Source organism: Chiloscyllium plagiosum, chromosome 15 (genome assembly GCF_004010195.1).
Source record: "Chiloscyllium plagiosum isolate BGI_BamShark_2017 chromosome 15, ASM401019v2, whole genome shotgun sequence".
In the NCBI taxonomy this organism is placed as follows: domain Eukaryota; kingdom Metazoa; phylum Chordata; class Chondrichthyes; order Orectolobiformes; family Hemiscylliidae; genus Chiloscyllium; species Chiloscyllium plagiosum.
Window position 1 is genome coordinate 60,652,956 of NC_057724.1, and position 18,624 is coordinate 60,671,579.

At 39.3% G+C, this 18,624-nt stretch overlaps 1 protein-coding gene across 1 annotated transcript in view; it reads left to right on the forward strand.

The window, feature by feature from the left end:
- The first annotated feature begins 1,029 nt into the window (after positions 1–1,029).
- LOC122557517 (cytokine receptor common subunit gamma-like) overlaps positions 1,030–18,624 on the forward strand; it is a 61,934-nt gene continuing 44,339 nt past the window's right edge. The window contains exons 1-3 of the mRNA XM_043705265.1: positions 1,030–1,131; positions 14,249–14,336; positions 18,018–18,190. Coding sequence (XP_043561200.1) covers positions 14,281–14,336; positions 18,018–18,190 — 229 coding nt within the window. The 5' untranslated portion in view covers positions 1,030–1,131; positions 14,249–14,280. The remainder of the gene's footprint in view (positions 1,132–14,248; positions 14,337–18,017; positions 18,191–18,624) is intronic.

An 18,624-nucleotide genomic window follows, 5' to 3' on the forward strand; every position in this document is an offset into this window, starting at 1 on the left:
GCCTGTTTCCACACTGTAAGTAATCTAATTTCTTTCCTTTCACGCTTACATCTGGCCCTGTCATGTCTGTGACAGTCACTTAGCTCGTCAAGGTTGCAATCTGATTCTGGTTTGACAAATACTGAGCATCTGGATTTAAACTCCAAATTTAAACTCCTTTTGGGCATGCAACTCTGCGTGCACTACAGTACACTTGGAGTGAGAATGTTGGGTTTTGAATAACAGTTTCCAGTGAAGAATCTTCACTGGTATCTCTACTTCATGATTGCACATTCCTGGAGCTAATGTTCTGAGCCGGTGGTTAGTGGGTTGTCAAATGGCGGTATTGGCTCACTAACGTCTGTCCTCTCTCTTCAATAAAATCTCAGCCACAAATCAGTTAAGGTGGAGACAGGGTCAAATTAATTTTGACGCTCAGTACAAACTGTATCAATTGAATCTTACCATTAGTCAAACTGTTAACCAGAAAAAGTAAATATTAAAATCTATTAAACTGGAATAATTTTTTTTCTTTATTATTTTACCAATGAAGACTATATTTACAGGGCTATAGTGAAATACAGGTACATGGCTCTAACTAAACAGTTCTTTCAATGATATGACTCTGGCACAACGGCTTGCTTCTTCACTGTATGATTTTATCCTTAAATGGAGAAGGAAGAATTTATTTTAAGCGCTATTTGTAGCAAAATTACAATATATTTATGAAGAATAGATTAAAAATTTCACTACACATGGCCTAGAAAGGAATTCTTTCCTTGACTGAACACAGTATGGTAAATGTTTTTCCATGATAATGTTTCACTTTTCTCTGCAGCACTTCAAAAACTTCTCAACGGTTAGGCTTAAAAGTAGAGATTGAGTCACATCTTTTCAGTTATACTCAGGCACCATACGCTGAACAGCAAAAACAGAACTGAGAGCAAATGTTCCTGAAACAGCAATATTAAATTAAGGATGACAGAAAATGAAAGGAGAAGGAGATTGTATATAAAAATCTCATTTAATAAAACAGTGTTGGTATGAAAATGGCTGGGAATTGCTTCTTGAGAGTATCAACATGGCTGAAGCAGAACTATCTGTCCTGGCTGATTCTTTTATACAGTTGGGAAGTACATGCACAGTCAAATGGTAAGGTAGTTTTTGCTGATTTATTTCTTGTTTCTTGTTTAACCCCACAGTCTGATGAGGAATAAGCAACTTGGTCAGAGCAGCACACAATTTCATACATACACCCTCAAACCTAACTTACAATACTGGAAAAGCTCTGGCGAAGAATCATGCATCACTGAAACATTAATCTATTTTTTTCTTCCAGATAATAATCAACTTGCACTTTTCCAGTAGGTTGTGTTTTCATCTCTGATCTTCATAATTTATAGATGTACTTGTCACCTTAAAACTGAAGTTAGAATTTTGTAGCATGCAATACTTTTTAAAAATTCTACGGCTTAGATGTTATGAATGTTAATGACAATGTGTCTTAAAACAGGCTTTTATCTATTCCTTCAACATATTGATATTTGAAAAGAATAGTAGCACCTCAACATTATAAATTCAGTGTTAGCCTAAACATTTATGAAAAGGAATAGATGCTTTAAGTATTCATTAACAGAATGTGAGAGTTGCTGGCTGGGCCAACATTAATTGCCCAACACGAATGGTCCTGGAAGAGGTGGTGTTGAGCTACTGCCTTAAACTGTTGTTGTCCATGAATGTGGAAACAGCCACAACCCTGATAAAAATCACACAACACCAGGTTATAGTCCAACAGGTTTAATTGGAAGCACACTAGCTTTCAGAGCGACACTCCTTCATCAGGTGGCATCTCCAAATCACAATCCTGTTTGGAAGGGAATTTCAAGATTTTGACCTTGTAACAGTGAAGGAACAGTGACACAGTTCCAAGTCAGGATGGTGTGTGGCTTGAATGGCTACAAACAGAGTGACCATTGTTGATTTGGAATTATAGCTTCCCCAGTCATCGGGTTCAGAATATTTACTTATAGCATAATAGGAATGCTAGAGTGAACGACACACTTGATTAAGTGGCTTCTGTGTAAAATAATGGATACCTTAAATTAAGTTTCAGGTTTGAATGTAATTGAAGTGTTTGGATAATTTCTGCATATAATGTTATATGCATGTATATAATATGTATTGGACAGCACTGTGGCACAGTGGCTAGCACTGCTGCCTCATAGCACCAGGCCCCGGTTTGATCCCACCCTTGGACGACTGTCTATTTGGAGTTTGCACATTCTCTCCGCGGGTTTCCTCCCAATGCTCTGGTTTCCTCCCACATCCCTCTGGTTTCCTCCCAAAAATGTGCAGGTTAGGTGGATTGGCCATGCTAAATTGCCCATAGTATCCAGGGATGTGCAGGCTAGATGGATTAGCCATGGGAAATGCAGTGTTACAAGGTTAGGATGGGGTGGGTCTGTGTGGGATGTTGTTTGGAGAGTTGGTGTGGACTCGATGGGGTGAATGCTGTGATTTCACACTGTAAGGATTTTATAATTCTATGAATGTTGGGTGAGAGTGAGGACTAGGTCAAAATTTAACTGAGCCTTTTGTCTACATTCAAAGTCAAAATTATAATTGATGGAGGTGTTGATGATACAGTTTTGATATAATGAAGATATTACAATATTATATTTTCTTCCTGTTATTCTCTTTATTATGGTTATATATTCTCTATATTATTAGTATTATTGTTGGGTGATGGTGGTGAATGGTTCTGGTGACATTCTTTGTACTTTATCAGCAAGCACATGTATTGTTTCACTGCATGGCATCGACATATTTTCTCAAAATAACTCCATATACAGTCATTTTTCTGTATCCGTGAGGGTTCCATTCCTGAGGACACCTGTGAATGATGACCATAAGACCATAAGACATAGGAGTGGAAGTAAGGCCATTCGGCCCATCGAGTCCACTCCGCCATTCAATCATGGCTGATGCGCATTTCAGCTCCACTTACCAGCCTTCTCCCCGTAGCCCTTAATTCCTCGAGACAACAAGAATCTATCAATCTCGGCCTTGAAGACATTTAGCGTCCCGGCTTCCACTGCACTCCGTGGCAATGAATTCCACAGGCCCACCACTCTCTGGCTGAAGAAATGTCTCCGCATTTCTGTTCTGAAATGACCCCCTCTAATTCTAAGGCTGTGTCCACGGGTCCTAGTCTCCTCGTTTAACTGAAACAATTTCCTAGCATCTACCTTTTCCGAGCCATGTATTATTTTGTACGTCTCTATTAAGTCTCGCCTTAATCTTCTAAACTCCAACGAATACAATCCCAGTATCCTCAGCCGTTCCTCATATGTTATTCACAAGTGTTTAAAATAGGTTAAAAATCGTGGAAATGTGAGTTTTGCCTGCAGATGTCAATTTTTTTTATTATTTATTATTTGGTGCGATAGGCGAATTCACAATTTGTGATTTTGCAGACACAGAGGATTTATTTGGCTGTTGTGTACAGGTTATCAGGACATGAGGAAGAAAATAAATTAGAAGATATAAAAGACATGTAAGAAAGGCACTATTATAATAGTCATGAGGGACTTCAATATACAGGTGGACTAGGAAAATTAGATTGGTAGTGGATCTCAAGAAAAAGACTTCATGGAATACCTACAAGATGGTTTTTTGGAGCAGTTAGTGATACAGCCCACTAGGGAATGGACAATTCGGGAAGTGATGTGCAATGAAGCAGATTTGATTAGGGAGATTAAGGTGAAGGAGCCTCTAGGGGGCAGTGGCCTTAAGATAGGAGAATTCACCATGCAGTTTGAGAGGGAAAGCTGGAATCAGATGTAATGGTATTACAATTGAGTAAAGATAACGACAAAGACATGAGGGAGGTGTTAGCCAGAGTTGAATGGAAGGGAAGCGTAACATTGGAGGAGTTTCTGGAGTAATTCAGGAGTCACAGCAAAAAAAAATCATACTAAGGAGAGGATAAGGCAAGGGAAGCCAGGGACAGCATAAAAGCAAAAGAGAAAGCATACAATGTGGTGAAGATTAGTGGAAAGAGAAAGGATTTGCAAACCTTTAAAAACCAGCACAGGATAACTAGAGAAGCAATAAGAACATAGATGAAATATGAGAGTAAGCTAGCCAGTAATATTAAAGAAGATTGAAAGTTTTTTTAGATTTCTAAAGATTAAGAGAAAGGTAAGCATGGACATTGGACAATTGGAAAATGAGGCCAGAAAAGTAGCAATGGGGAAGGAAGAAATGGTGCAGGAACAGAATAGGTACTTCGATCAGTTTTCACAGTGGAAGACACCAACAGCCTACCAGAACTTCAAGAGAGTCAGGGGTCATAGGTGACTGTAGTGTCCGTCACTAAGGGAATGGTGCTGGGGAAGCTGAAGGATCTGATGGTGGATAAATCATCCGGATCAAATGGACTATATTCTATAGTTCTGAAGGTGATACCCGAGGACATTTGTAGAAGTGTTTGTGGCGATCTTTCAGGAATCGGGGGTGGGGGTCCCAGAGGTCTGGAAAATGGCTAATGTAACATCTCTATTCAAGAAGAGAGGGGGGTAAATGACAGGAAATATAGGTCGGTTAGCCTGACTTAGTCATTGGTAAGATTTTAGAATCCATTATTAAGAATGAGATTATGGAGTACTTGGAAGTACATCATAAAATAGGGCTGAGTCAGCATGGCTTCATCAAGGGGAGGTCATGCCTGACAAATCTGTTAGAATTATTTGAGGAGGTAATAGCCATGTTCAGCAACAGAGAGCCAGTGGACGTGATCAATTTGGATTTCCAGAAGGCCTTTGACAAGTGGCCCCATAGGAAACTGCTAAATAAGATAAGAGCAGATGGTGTTAGGAGCAAGGTACTGGCAAGCATAGAGGATTGGCTCACTGGCAAAAGGTAGAGATTTGGAATAAAGGGGTCATTTTTAGCATAGCAGCTGGTGACTAATGGAGTTGTGCAGGGGTCTGTGTTGGGACCACAACTATTCACATTATACATTAACAATCGGGACAAAGGATTTGAGGACATTGTTGATAAATTTGCAGATGACACCAAAGATTGTTGGAAGGACAAATAGTGCTGAGGAAGTAGGGAGGCTTCAGAAGGTCTTTGACCGGCTAGGAGAGTGGCCAAAACAGTGGCAGATTGAATACAATTTGGGAAAGTGTGAGGCTATGCATATTGGTAGGAAGAGTAGAGGCTTGGATTAAATTCCTAAACAGGGGAATGTTTAGGAAATCTGAAGCACAAAGGATCTTAGAAGTCCTAGTTCAGGATTCTCTTGAGGTTAACGTGTAGGTTCAGTTGGCAGTTAGGAGGACAAATGCAGTGTTAACATTCATTTCAGGAGGATTAGAACAAAAGAGTAGAGATGTATTGCTGAGGCAGTATAAAACTTTGGTCAGACTGCATTTGGAATATTGTGAGCAGTTTTGGCCCCGTAACTAGGTAAGGATGTGCTGGCATTGGAGGGAGTCCAGAGGAGATTTACAAGAATGATCTTGGGTAGGAAGGACTTGTTGTATGAAGAGTGGTTGAGGAACTTGGGTCTTTACTTAGTGAGTTTAGAAAGATGAGGTGGGATCTGATTAAAATTTACAGAATACTGAAAGGCCTTGGTAGAATGGATTGAAGAAGATGTTTCCACTAATAGGAAAGACCAGGTCCAAAAGGTATAGCATCAGAATGAAGGGCCAAGCCTTTAGAATTGAAATGAGGAGAAATGTCTTCAGCCAGAGAGTGACTAATCTGTGGCAGTATTGTTGTAGAGGGCTGTAGAAGCTAAGTCATTAAGATAGATGGATTATTGATTAGGAGGGGGATCAAGGGTTACAGGGAGAAAACAGTAGAATGGAATTGAGCAACATACCAGCTATGACTCAATGGGCCAAATGGCCTAATTCCGCTCCTATATTTTATGGTGTTCTGGTTAGTTCTATGAGTAGCAGCATAAAGGAAGTGAGAAATGTGGGACAGTACATGAAACTAGAAATAACTGAAGTGTCCATGTATTTTTTTGTGGCTCCAAATTTCCCTTAAACACAGCAGCTTGGAGGCCAATAGTTCTTCAATTAATTCCCCATACATCTCATTCTCAGTTGAGGTGAAAGGAAGAAGATACTGTGCTCCACATTGATGTAACTGAATGCGGTGTGGTTCGCTTCTGTAATTTTTTCTAAGTGAATTTAACATAGTAGCTTCATTCCCTTGTAGATATCAGTCATCAAATCACATTGCACAGAAAATGTCAAGTGAGCTCATCGTAATTGCATTGACTCTTAGAGAGAGCTTTGAATTTTATGCCGCACCTGAGCTCTATTCCCACACTCTTGCAAATATTTCCCCTTCAAGTATTCAACTAATTTCTTTTTGACTGCTACTATTAATATTGCAACCAACACTCTTCAAGGCAACACTTTCCAGATGATAATAACTCAACTTGATAATATACTTCTCAAATCATCTACAGTCATCTAATGTTCCCACCTTTTAAAATATAACAGCGCTCAGTAGAAGCCATTGAACATACAGATATATATATATACAAGTATTGAATCAACAGCAGGAGTAAGCTATCCTGTCCCTCTAGTCTACTCAATCATTCAATATGAATTGGGGAGGTGATGGCCTAATGATTATTGCTGGACTGTTAATCCAGTAAACCTAGATAATGTTCCAGAGACATGGCTTTGAATCCTGCCATGGCAAGTGGTGGAATTTGAATTCAGCTAAACAACAAATCTAGAATTAAAAATCTAATGATGACCATGAATCTATTGTTGATTGTCAGGAAAAACCCATCTGAATAACTAATGTCATTTAGGGAAGGAAACTGCCATCCTTACCTGGTCTGGCTGACATATGATTCTAGATCCAAAGCAATGTGGTTGACTCTTCACTGCCCTCTGGGCAATTAGGGATGGGCAACAGATGCTGGCCTAGCTAGAGATGCCCTCATCCCATGAATGAATTAAATAAAAAGAACATGGCTGATCAGATTGTATCTTTAAACCTGCATTTCCACCTACCCTGATTGCCTTCACCCCTTGAGAATTAGAAGTTGTTCTACTTCTGCCTTAAAAATATTCAAGGACTGTGCTTTGACCATCTTTTTAGGAAGAGGGTTCAAAAACTTGATCAGCCTCTGAGAGAAACCATTTTGTCACATCTCTGCTTTAAATGGGCAACATTGATTTTTAAACAGACCCCTAAATTTCATTCTCCCATAAGAGGAAATATTCTCTCTGCATCTACCCTGTGAAGATCCATTATGGGCAATGAAGGCACGCAGATCCCTCGGCATCTCAGAGCTCTGCAATCTCCCACCATTTCAATAATATGCTTCTTTATCATTCCTGCTGCCAAAATTGCACATTTTCCCACATGGCATTCCATTTGCTACTTTCTGCCCATTCATTTAATCCATTGATATAGGTCTTGTAGCTTCCTTATTTTCTCTTCACAACTTATTTTCCTAAATGTCTTTGAGTTGTCAGCAAATTTGGCAACCAAATCTCCAATCCCCTCATCTAAGCAAGTTACATGAGTTACAAAGACTTGAGGTCCCAGAACAAATTCTTGTGGCACATCATTCAAAGACCCATTTATGCTGACTTTCTACTTCCTGTTGGCCATCTTTCATCCATACCAATGTGCTACCTTCTACACCATAAACTTTTATTTTCCACAATAACATTGATGTGGCAACTTATCAAATGCCCTCTGGAAATTTAAATACAGTGCATCCACAGGTTTCCCTTTATCTAACAGACACGTTACCTCCTCAAAGGACTCCAAACATGATTTCCAATTCATTAGACCATGTTGATTCTGCTTGATCAAGTTGTATTTATTCAAGTGCCTTGCTATAATTTCCCTAATAATATCTAGGAATGACGATTGCCTATTGGTCTGATCACAAGACCAATAATCCAGAGGCCCAAGTAATGTTCTGGGGATCCAGGTTCAAGTCCTACAATGGCAGGAGTCTAATGACATCAGAGCATGGTGGCTCAGTGGTTAGCACTGCTGCCTCACAGAGCTAGGGTTCGATTTCACCCTTGGGTGTTTGTCCGTGTGGAGTCTGCACATTTTCCCCATTTCTGCTGGGTGCTCCAGTTTCCTCCCACAGTCCAAAGATGTTCAGGTTAGGTGGTTTGGCCATGGGAATGCAGGGTTGTAAGGATAAGGTAGGTGGGTGGGGATGCTGTTCGGAGAATTGGTGTGGGTTCAATGGACTGTGTCGGTGTGTGTAATGTGGGTGTCAATATACATGAGCTTGTGACAAAAACAGAAATTGCTGGAGAAAAGCAGCAGGTTTGGCAGCATCTGTGGAAAGAAAACAGAAAGAATGTTTCACGTCTAGTGACCCTTTTCAAAGAACTGTTCAACGTTGTAACATTAACTCTCCTTTCTCTTATAAATGCTGCAAGACTCACTGAGTTTTACCAGCTATTTCTTATTTTGTGTTGGATTTCCAGTATGCGCAGTTCTTTGTTGAATTTTGCGTGAGCTTGTGTGTTTTTTCATGGAATCATACTGCACAGCAGAAATTTATTACACCAATAATAATTGTAGCTGTTTGAAAAGCACTCCCCAATTATTCCCTTTCCCTTATAACAATTCAGAATTTTCCATTTCAAATATATAATTCTATTCTCTTTTGTAAATTACCGGTCTGTGAGTTAAATATTCCAGGTTACAAGGTACTCGTAAAAATAAGAAAGGGAATAAACAAAGAAGGGTGACATTTTTTGATTATGGACAGTATTGCAGCCGGGATCTCGATTGACAAACACCTGATTTACAAATACTCATGCTACTGAATGTAATCCCATATAGGGGCATAATTTTAAAGATCTGACATGTTTCCTGTACTTCCAGACAGTTATTTTATAATGTCCTGCATTGTGTTTCAATTTGCAAACAAATTGACTTGCAAACAGACTCATGAATGGTACTTGTTCACAATCTGGGGACTGCCTGTACTGAAGAAAAAGGACATTTCAGAGGATTCCAGGAGAGAATTGACTTGGCTAGAGCTAAGGGTGCAACTACATTGTTTGGTGTAATCTGTAGTGAGAAGGTGCGGTGGAACAATTGTGAAAGGAAGTTACAGAGAGGTGTCAACATCATAGAGTAGTTCTAATCAAGGGATTTAATTATACAAATATAACATGGGATGCTCATTACATCAGGGGAAGTGAGTGGCAGTAGATTGTGTTCAGGAGAATTTCCCAAAGCAGTATGTGTCTAGTCCAACAAGAAAGACTCACTCCTAGGCCTGTTTCTTGAGAATGAGGTTGGCCAAGTAGATCAGGTGACAATGGGGGAACATTTAAGAGACAGTTATCATTGTATCATAAGATTTGGGATCATGTGCAAAATGGCTTTGGTCAATTTATAGTAAGAATTATCACCTACCAAAGAGTCGACATCAATGGGGCAGGAATAGAGCTGGGTCAAATATATAGCAACCACGACTTGTCAAGAAAAACAGCAACCTAAACAATGGGCTACCTTCAGAGAACATAGGATCAAGGATAGGCAATTCTGCCGTTTTGGGCCTGCACTTCACTTCAATGCGATCGTGGCTCACTGAACACTTCAAAACCTTTTACCAACCCCAACCCCATAATCCTTTATACCTTCCATAATCAGAAAGGTATAAATCTCAACTGTGAACACAGTCAGAGACTAGATTTCCACAGCTCTCTGTGGGAAAGAATTCCAAATGTTCACAAGCCTCTGAGTTAGAAAATGTTATCTCGTTTCGGATCTGAGCAGCATCTTCCTTATTTTGAAATTGTGTCGGCTGCATCTAGACTTGCCAAACTGAAGAAGCATCTTACCTGCATTAACCTTGTCTATCCCTGTGAATAGTTTGTAAGTTTCAATGAAATCACCCATCATTCTTCAAAACTCTAAACATTGCAGGTCCAGTCTGTCCAATTTCTCTTTGTAGGACAGTCCCACCATCCCAGGAACTAGTCTGGTGAACCTTTGTTGCACTTTTTCAATGTCAATAATAACTTACCTCTGATTTCTGTTTGTTAGCCCATCATTAATTCACATTACTTCCTATGCTATGTGCTTTATCTTTTATAACTAGCCTTCTGTCAAAGTCTTTATCAAAGGCCTTCTGAAAATCTAAATGCACTATATTCATACATCCTCCTTTATTAATTTTGTTAGTAACTTCTTCAAAACAAGCTTATCAAACATGATTTCCTATCTGCAAAGCTATGCTGACTGTCCTCAATCAGATTATTACCATCTAAGTGTCTATTTATTCCATCCTTTACAATAGATTTCAATACTTTCCCTACTCCTGATGTGAGGCTGATAGTTCTGTAGTTCCTTGCTTTCTCTCTTGTTCCCTTCTTAAACAGTACAGTGATATTTGCAAACTTCCAATCTGCAAGAATCATTCCAGAATCCATGGAAGTTAGAAAGAGAGGAGATGGGAAAAGTAGGACAATAATTTACAAAATCCCTGGATGTCAAAGAAGATACAAATTAAGTTGTGGAAGAAAGACTCTGCTTACTACAAGTGCCAAGTAACAAATGCAATTGAAAACCAAGCTGATTACAGAAGTTTCCGAAGGGTGGAGAAAAATTAAATACGAGAATCAAAGAGGGATAATGAAACCAAATCAGCAGTTGACATAAAGGGAAATTCCAAAATCTCCATTAAACACATTAATTGCAAAAGGATTGTAAAAGCAGAAGTAAGGCTAATCAGTCACCAAAGATTTGATTTACACTAGAGGCAAAAAACACAGCTGAGGTGTTAAATGAATACTTTGCATCTGTCTCTACCCATAAGGCAGTTGCAGCCCAGACCATGGTGACAGAGAACAGAACACAGTCACTGGAAAAGTTTTAAATTGATTGGCGGTATGGTGGCTCACTGGTTAGCACTGCTGCCTCACAGCACGAGTGACGTGGGTTTGATTTCCACCTCAGGTGACTATCTGTGTGGAGTTTGCACATTATCCTTGTGTCTGCATTGGTTTCCTCCGGGTGCTCTGGTTTCCTCCCACAATCCAAAGATGTGCAGGTCAGGTGAATTGGTCATGCTCAATTGCCCATAGTGTTCAGGCATGTGTAGGTTAGGTGCATTAGTCAGGGTAAATGTAAGGTAGGGAATGAGTCTGGCTAGGTTACTTTTCAGAGGATTGGTGTGGACTTGTTGGGCCAAATAGTCTGTTTCCACACTGTACAGATTCTATAAGGAGGAGGAATTGGGTACACTATCAGCAACTAATGTTTATCAGGCACCCAAACGGGCTGGGATACAAACCAGAGTAGTGAATATGGAAATTGTAGACGTACTTCCACTATTCCGAGGATTTTGTGTGGTGCCAAAGGGCTCGAGAATTGAAAACATGATGTCTTTATTCATAAACATTTGTAAAAGTAGATCCAGCAATTATAGTTTAGTCAATTTAACTTTAGTTGTGGGGAAGCTTCCAGAAGCAATGATTTAGGACAGAGTTAATAGTCAAATGGCAAAAATGTGTGTTGATTCAGAAGAGTCAACATAAATTTGCTCAGGGAAAACCCAGTCTAACACTTTGAAGAGCTAACAGACAGGGTCAATGAGGGGATGTCAGTTGATGTGCATTTCCAAAAGGTGTTCAACACAGTACCACTTAACAGGCTTGAAAAAGTTATAAGTCAGAAAATAAAAAGGACAGGAGCAACATGGATATGAGGGCGAGGTAGCTGAGATTAATATTTAATGGGTATTTTTCAGGTTGGAAATATGTTTATACTGGAGGTCCCTATGTTTGGAGTTCGGAGTCTTGCCTTGTCTGATTTACATAAATAATTGAGATTGTGTGTGCAGGGGATAATTTCAATTTGTGGAGGACACAAATTTGGGAGAATTGTAAACTGTTAGGAGCACAGTGTTGAACTTCAAAAGGACTTTGACATGTGGGTGGAATGGATGGATAGGTGACAAATGAAGTTCAATGTGAAAAATTGTGAGGTGATATATTTTGGTTCAAAGAACTTGTAAAAAGTAAAGGGTAACAAAAGCAAAATACTGTCAATGCTGGAGATCTGAAAGTAAAATATGAAGTGCTGGAGAAATTCAGCAGGTCTGGCAGCATCTGTGATAGCAATTAGTTTTGAAGAAAGGTTGTACTGGATTTGAAATGTCAACTCTCTTTCTCTCTCCACAGATGATGCTTTGTATTTTTTATAAAGGGAAAGGGTACAATCCTAAAAGATATGCAGCAGTGTAGAGACCTGAAAGTATATGTACATAATTCATTAAAAGATTTCAGATGCATAAAGAGAACTGTTATTAAACATACAATATTTTAGGCTTCACAAATAGGCAGATAGAATACAAGCTGAAAATGTGTTGCTGGAAATGCGCAGCAGGTCAGGCAGCATCCAAGGAGCAGGAGAATCGATGTTTCAGGCATGAGCCCTTCTTCAGGAATCCTGAAGCCCTTCTCCTGCTCCTTGGATGCTGCCTGACCTGCTGCGCATTTCCAGCAACACATTTTCAGCTATGATCTCCAGCATCTGCAGTCCTCACTTTCTCCTAGACAGAATACAAGAACAGGGAGGTTATGATGAACTTTTATCAGGCACTGCTTAGATCTCAAATGGAATATTACACATAGTGCTGAGTTCCATACACTATTGGATGAACGTATATGATTTGGAAGTAGTGTAAGAAGATATTTCTGAGAATGGCTCCAGGAATTATTGGGAAAGGTAGGATTATTTTCCTTTGCGAGAAAATGGCTAGGAAGAGACCTGATTGAAGTTTTCAAAGTCATGAGGGGTCTACATCAAGTTGATACAGAGAAACGGTTTCCTTCTCAAGAAGTGATCTAGAACCAAGGGACATGGCTTTTGAAGAGTTTTGTATAGGAAGCAGATATAAGGATAGGAACAAATTTTTCAGGAAGTGAATAGTTAGGCTCTGGGTTGCACTGCCAAAAGTATAGTGAAGGCACGTTCAAGCGAAGCATTCAAGAGGGCATTATTTCCTTTTAAATCATCCAATGAAATGGGTTAAGGAGAAAGGGGAGGGGATTGATGCTAAGTTAAAACCCTCTGAATATGTCCTGAATACTTATGTTTTTGATAGTTCCTTGCGGATTCTGATGAAGTGTTAAACGAAGATTTGTAGCTCGGGTGCTCGTTGTTGTGGTTCTGTTCGCTGAGCTGGAAGTTTTTGTTGCAAACGTTTCGTCCCCTGGCTAGGCGACATCATCAGTGCTTGGGAGCCTCCTGCAATGCGCTTTTTTGATGTTTCCTCTGGTGTTTATAGTGGTCTGTCCCTGCCGCTTCCGGTTGTCAGTTTCAGCTGTCCGCTGTAGTGGTTGGTATATTGGGTCCAGGTCGATGTGTTTGTTGATGGAGTTTGTGGATGAATGCCATGCCTCTAGGAATTCCCTGGCTGTTCTCTGTCTGGCTTGCCCTATGATAGTAGGGCAAGCCAGACAGAGAAATGATCTCCAGCATCTGCAGTCCTCACTTTCTCCTAGACAGAATACAAGAACAGGGAGGTTATGATGAACTTGTATCAGGCACTGCTTAGCTCTCAAATGGAATATTACACATAGTGCTGGGTTCCACACACTATTGGATGAACGTATATGATTTGGAAGTAGTGTAAGAAGATATTTCTGAGAATGGCTCCAGGAATTATTGGGAAAGGTAGGATTATTTTCCTTTGCGAGAAAATGGCTAGGAGGAGACCTGATTGAGGTTTTCAAAGTCATGAGGGGTCTACATCAAGTTGATACAGAGAAACAATTTCCTTCTCAAGAAGTAATCTAGAACCAAGGGACATGGCTTTTGAAGAGTTTTGTATAGGAAGCAGATACAAGGATAAGAACAAATTTTTCAGGAAGTGAATAGTTAGGCTCTGGGTTGCACTGCCAAAAGTATAGTGAAGGCACGTTCAAGCGAAGCATTCAAGAGGGCATTATTTCTTTTTAAATCATCCAATGAAATGGGTTAAGGAGAAAGGGGAGGAGATTGGTGCTAAGTTAAAACCCTCTGAATATGTCCTGAATACTTATGTTTTTGATAGTTCCCTGCGGATTCTGATGAAGTGTTAAACATCAGAAATGTTAACTCTGTTTTTCACTTCACAGATGCTGCCAGGTCTGCTGCATAGTTACAGTATTTTCTGTTAATATTTCACATTTCCAGCATCCATCAAGTTCTGCTTTTGTAACAGTGTGATGTGCCTTACTTGCAGATGTGAGTTGCATTGTCCACAATGAGGAATTTATGGAGTGCAGATGGAACCACATTGATGGGGAAGCAAACAATACCCTGTTTTACAGGTGAGTCTGCTGATCGGGTGAAAGGTTTTATGGAGTTTCACGGATTTGTTCTGATAGAAATTGATTCAGAAGTACACCCCACACCTCATGAATCTCTTCAGTAATCTGCGATATTGGAAAGTTTCTCCAGGAGTTAGACCAGCGAATTATACTGTCGAATGGGATACTGAGCAGTGTGGGACAGTAACTGTCTCAGGCTACAATTCCTGCTTAGTGATCAGTGAACTGATCTCACGTGAAAAGAAAGAGGACAGGGTGCAAACTGGTAGTGTTAGGCCCTGATAATCAAGTTGTTATTTCTCTTAAGAAGGAAAGCATAATAATAATGAATAATAAAATATCCATATTCAAATTAAAACATAAGAAATATGAGCAGCAGTAAACCATGTAAGCCTTCACATCAGCTCCATCATTCAATACTGTCACAAAAGCAAAATACTGCAGAATTTGGAAATCTGGAACAAAAACAGAAAATTTGCAGAAATTCGGTGACCGTGGGTGAGTCTGCTATGGCTTCTTTAAAGCAGTTACATTGAATTCAAAGCATTAACTCTGTTTCTTTCTCCACTGATACAACCAGATTTGCTGAGGTTTGCCGGCATTTTCTGGTTTTATTACAATCAGATCAAGTCTGAACTTATAAATAAATTTTACTTCCCTTAATTTACATCCCTTGATTTTGCTACAAGTGCCAAATTCTAATCATCTCAGTCTTGAATGTTACTCATGGACTGAAAATCCACAACAGTCATTGGTGGCAAATTCCAAAGAAAGACAATGTTCCTTGAAGCAATTTCTCCTCATTTCTGTTTTAAATAGCCAACCACTTATTCCCAGACAAAAGAAAGCAACCTCTGTGCCTACTCTGGTCAAGCCCTCTAAGAAATATATGTTTTATTGAAATCACCATTTTTCCTTCAAAACTTTAGAAAATGTTGGCCCATTCTACTCAATGACAATTCTTCAGCTGAAAAAATCAGTTTACTAAATGTTTGTTGCAATCCTCTCAGGCCAGAATATTCTTCCTAAGGTAATGAGAACAAACTGTACACAGTCTCATCAAAACTCTATATAACTAATAGTAAGACTTTTCTCGTTCATTGATCCCACCCGTCTGGCAAGGCTAACGTACCAGTTATTTTGAGTATTGCTTGCTGGATCTGATTGTTAACTTTCTGTGATTTATGTACAAGGCTCCCTACATCCTTTTGAAACAACCATTTATTAGTCTCTAAACTTGTTTAAAAAACTTTAATTTTTCATTCTTTCTACGCAAATAAATAAGTTTGCCCTTTGCCACATCACATTCTATCTGCCATGTTATTGCCTAATTGACCAAAACCAATATACCCACTACCTTTGCAACTTCGACTATCTTAGCATTCACCTTCCTTCTGTTTAGGCCCTGAGGATCATGTGACCTGCTGGTTTCTCACACACATTGATTTAACACAAATCAGAAAGCTGATCATCACAAGCTAGCAAATTCTACATCATTTTTGTTTTTGAAATTTTCATCCATTAGTATCAACTTTAATATCGATTACACTTGTGTGAAATGTCCTCCAGCAGAGGAAGAAGGGAACAGGGTGAAACAAAATGACATATCTGAGGTGAGGACAAGGGCCACTGGAGAAAGTGGGAAAATGGGGTTCAGAAAGCTATCAGCCATGATTGGATGGTGGAGTAGATGTGATGGGTTGAATAGCCTAATTGCTGCTCCTAAGCCTTATGGTCTTATGGAACGGGTCAATTGATGCGATATGTGTCATTCTGGTGAAATTCTAAAGTAAAGCCAAAAACTTATGAAATGTGGGAAAGCTTCAGCTACCCTGTGATGCTATCTTGTGGTCACTTATTCAGCGGCAATGCTGGACCCTTAGGAACAGATCACTGACGACCTTTGCGGTCTGAATAATCAGCGCATCTGAAAATAAAATGCAGGAAATGAAATACAGCAAAGCAAATGAAAAATAAATTGGCATCAGCAGATCTGATCATAAACACAACCAGCATCATTGATTTCTCTATTTTGCAGTCTAGAGGTTATATAACTAGGAGCAGGAGTAAGCAGTTTAGCCCCTCAAGCCTGCTCTCCCATTCAATAGAATAATGGACCATCTCAACTCCACTTTCCTGCCCATTCCCTGTAACCCTTTAATCTATGACTAATTTAAAATCTATCTTCTCCTTAAATTTACTCATTGTCCTGGTATCTATTCAACTCTGGGTAGTGAATGCTACAGATTTGTGAACCTCTGAGAGAAGTAATTTCTCCTTATCTCTCTTAAAACCCTTCTCCTAAAACTATAACCTTTCATTCTGGATTGCCCCACAAGAAGAAACACCTCCTGTGTGTCTAGAGCATTACAACAGCCTCAATGTATCCATGATGTTTTCTGAATGTTAAAAGTGGAACTGATTATTTTAAGAAAAACCTCATTAAATTAAAGGATGATGGAATGTCACATAAACATGTTAAGTATTCCTCTAGTGATAACTTATACTACGTTGATAACGTTGCAATTGTCGTATGAGCCTGCTTTCATTCAAACTATGACAGACTGAAAGATAAACTGATAATGGGTTTTAAAGAGATGAAAGTCTTGATGCAGCGAAGCCATTTCCATTCTTTGGGGAGTGTACTCAAGGGTTGGGGTGCTGTATTCAAACAACAAATGCATGTTAATAATAATCTGGTCTGGTCTTTGTTTTCAACAAGATCCAACAGCAATGTGATTGGCTCTTACCTGTCCCCTGGCTAATTAAGGACAAAGTTAAAAATCACACAACACCAGGTTATAGTCCAACAGGTTTATTTGGAAGTACCAGCTTTTGGAGCATTGCCCCTTTGTTAGGTAGCTACCTGACAAAAGAGCAGTGCTCCAAAAGCGTGTACTTCCAAATAAACCTGTTGGACTATAACCTGGTGTTGTGTGATCTTTAACTTTTCCCACACCAGTCCAACACTGGTACCACCTTATCATAATCAAGGACAGGCATTAACTGTGGCCCAGCTAGTGGTAATCACATCCCATGAATGAAGAAAACAAAGCAAATAAGTAGTTCAAGACAAATTTCTTTATCCAAAGATTGACCATAATGTAGAACTTGCTCCTGCATGAAATAGTTGAGGTAAATAGTATGGGAGTCACCAGCTGAACTAGATTGAAAATTGAAGAACTTATTATTAAATTTAAAGATGATAAGGTATGAATTGCCATTGCAGTCACTTCAAGCATGTATTTTGTAAATTGAAGTTGCCTCATCTGAGACTACATACACAAATACATATCACTGCATTGAAACTTAAGGTTGAAGAAGAATCACAAAGGATTTATCACATAAATGGGACATCTGCTGTGTGAGGTTGGTGTAAAAGATTCCTGACACTGCATTGAAGAAGTAGCAAGATCTCCTGGCCAATATTTATCCCTCAACCTGTGAAACAACTAATAAAAAATGGATTATTTGGTTTCTGAGAGTCTGCTATGTGTTACTGGCTGCTGCATTTCCTTCATTAAAACACTGTCTACACTTTCAAAGGCAATAAATAATTTATTGAGAAAGTTATAAATAAATCTCTTTGTTTAAAGAATTCTTTTGCACGTAATGATTTGCACTGGAATTTCCATATTATAAACTAGAAACAAAATAATAACCATTTCTTATCCTATACAGGTATACCTCAAATCCAATGATGGAATGTAGGAAGTATATCCAAGAAAATGGCTATAACGTTGGTTGCTATTTCTCAAAAGACAAAATTGTCGAATTTGAAAACTTTCATATTTATATAAATGGATCCAGTGACGCAGCAGTCCTGATTAACACATTCCAGCTACAGAATCAAGGTAGATAAACTAGGACTGAATCTTACAATTTCTTTGCTAAGTGTCAGTTTTATCAAGTTTTGAGGAGGAATTCACTCGCAAAATTAGCGAGTTTTTTTGTACAACCGCCTGGACATGTCTCCTTATTTGAATACCATGACCCAATGGCACCATTCTTGACCAATGATAGTATAATTCTCACACTCACCATAGGTAAAAGAACTCACCAGGGTCAGATTATTCCTGGCATGGCACTATCTTTAACCGCCAGTGTGCGTTTGGTTAAGCATCGGCATTCCAGAATGGTGTCTCACCATCAACGTAATGGTACAGCAGCTACAAATAATGCCTCTCATGGCACATAGATGGCACTGTTGACACTTATTTGCACGTTCCTACCCCAATTGCTTCTTTAGGCCCCACAGCTTAACTGTTCTTAGCCACATTTCCTCTCA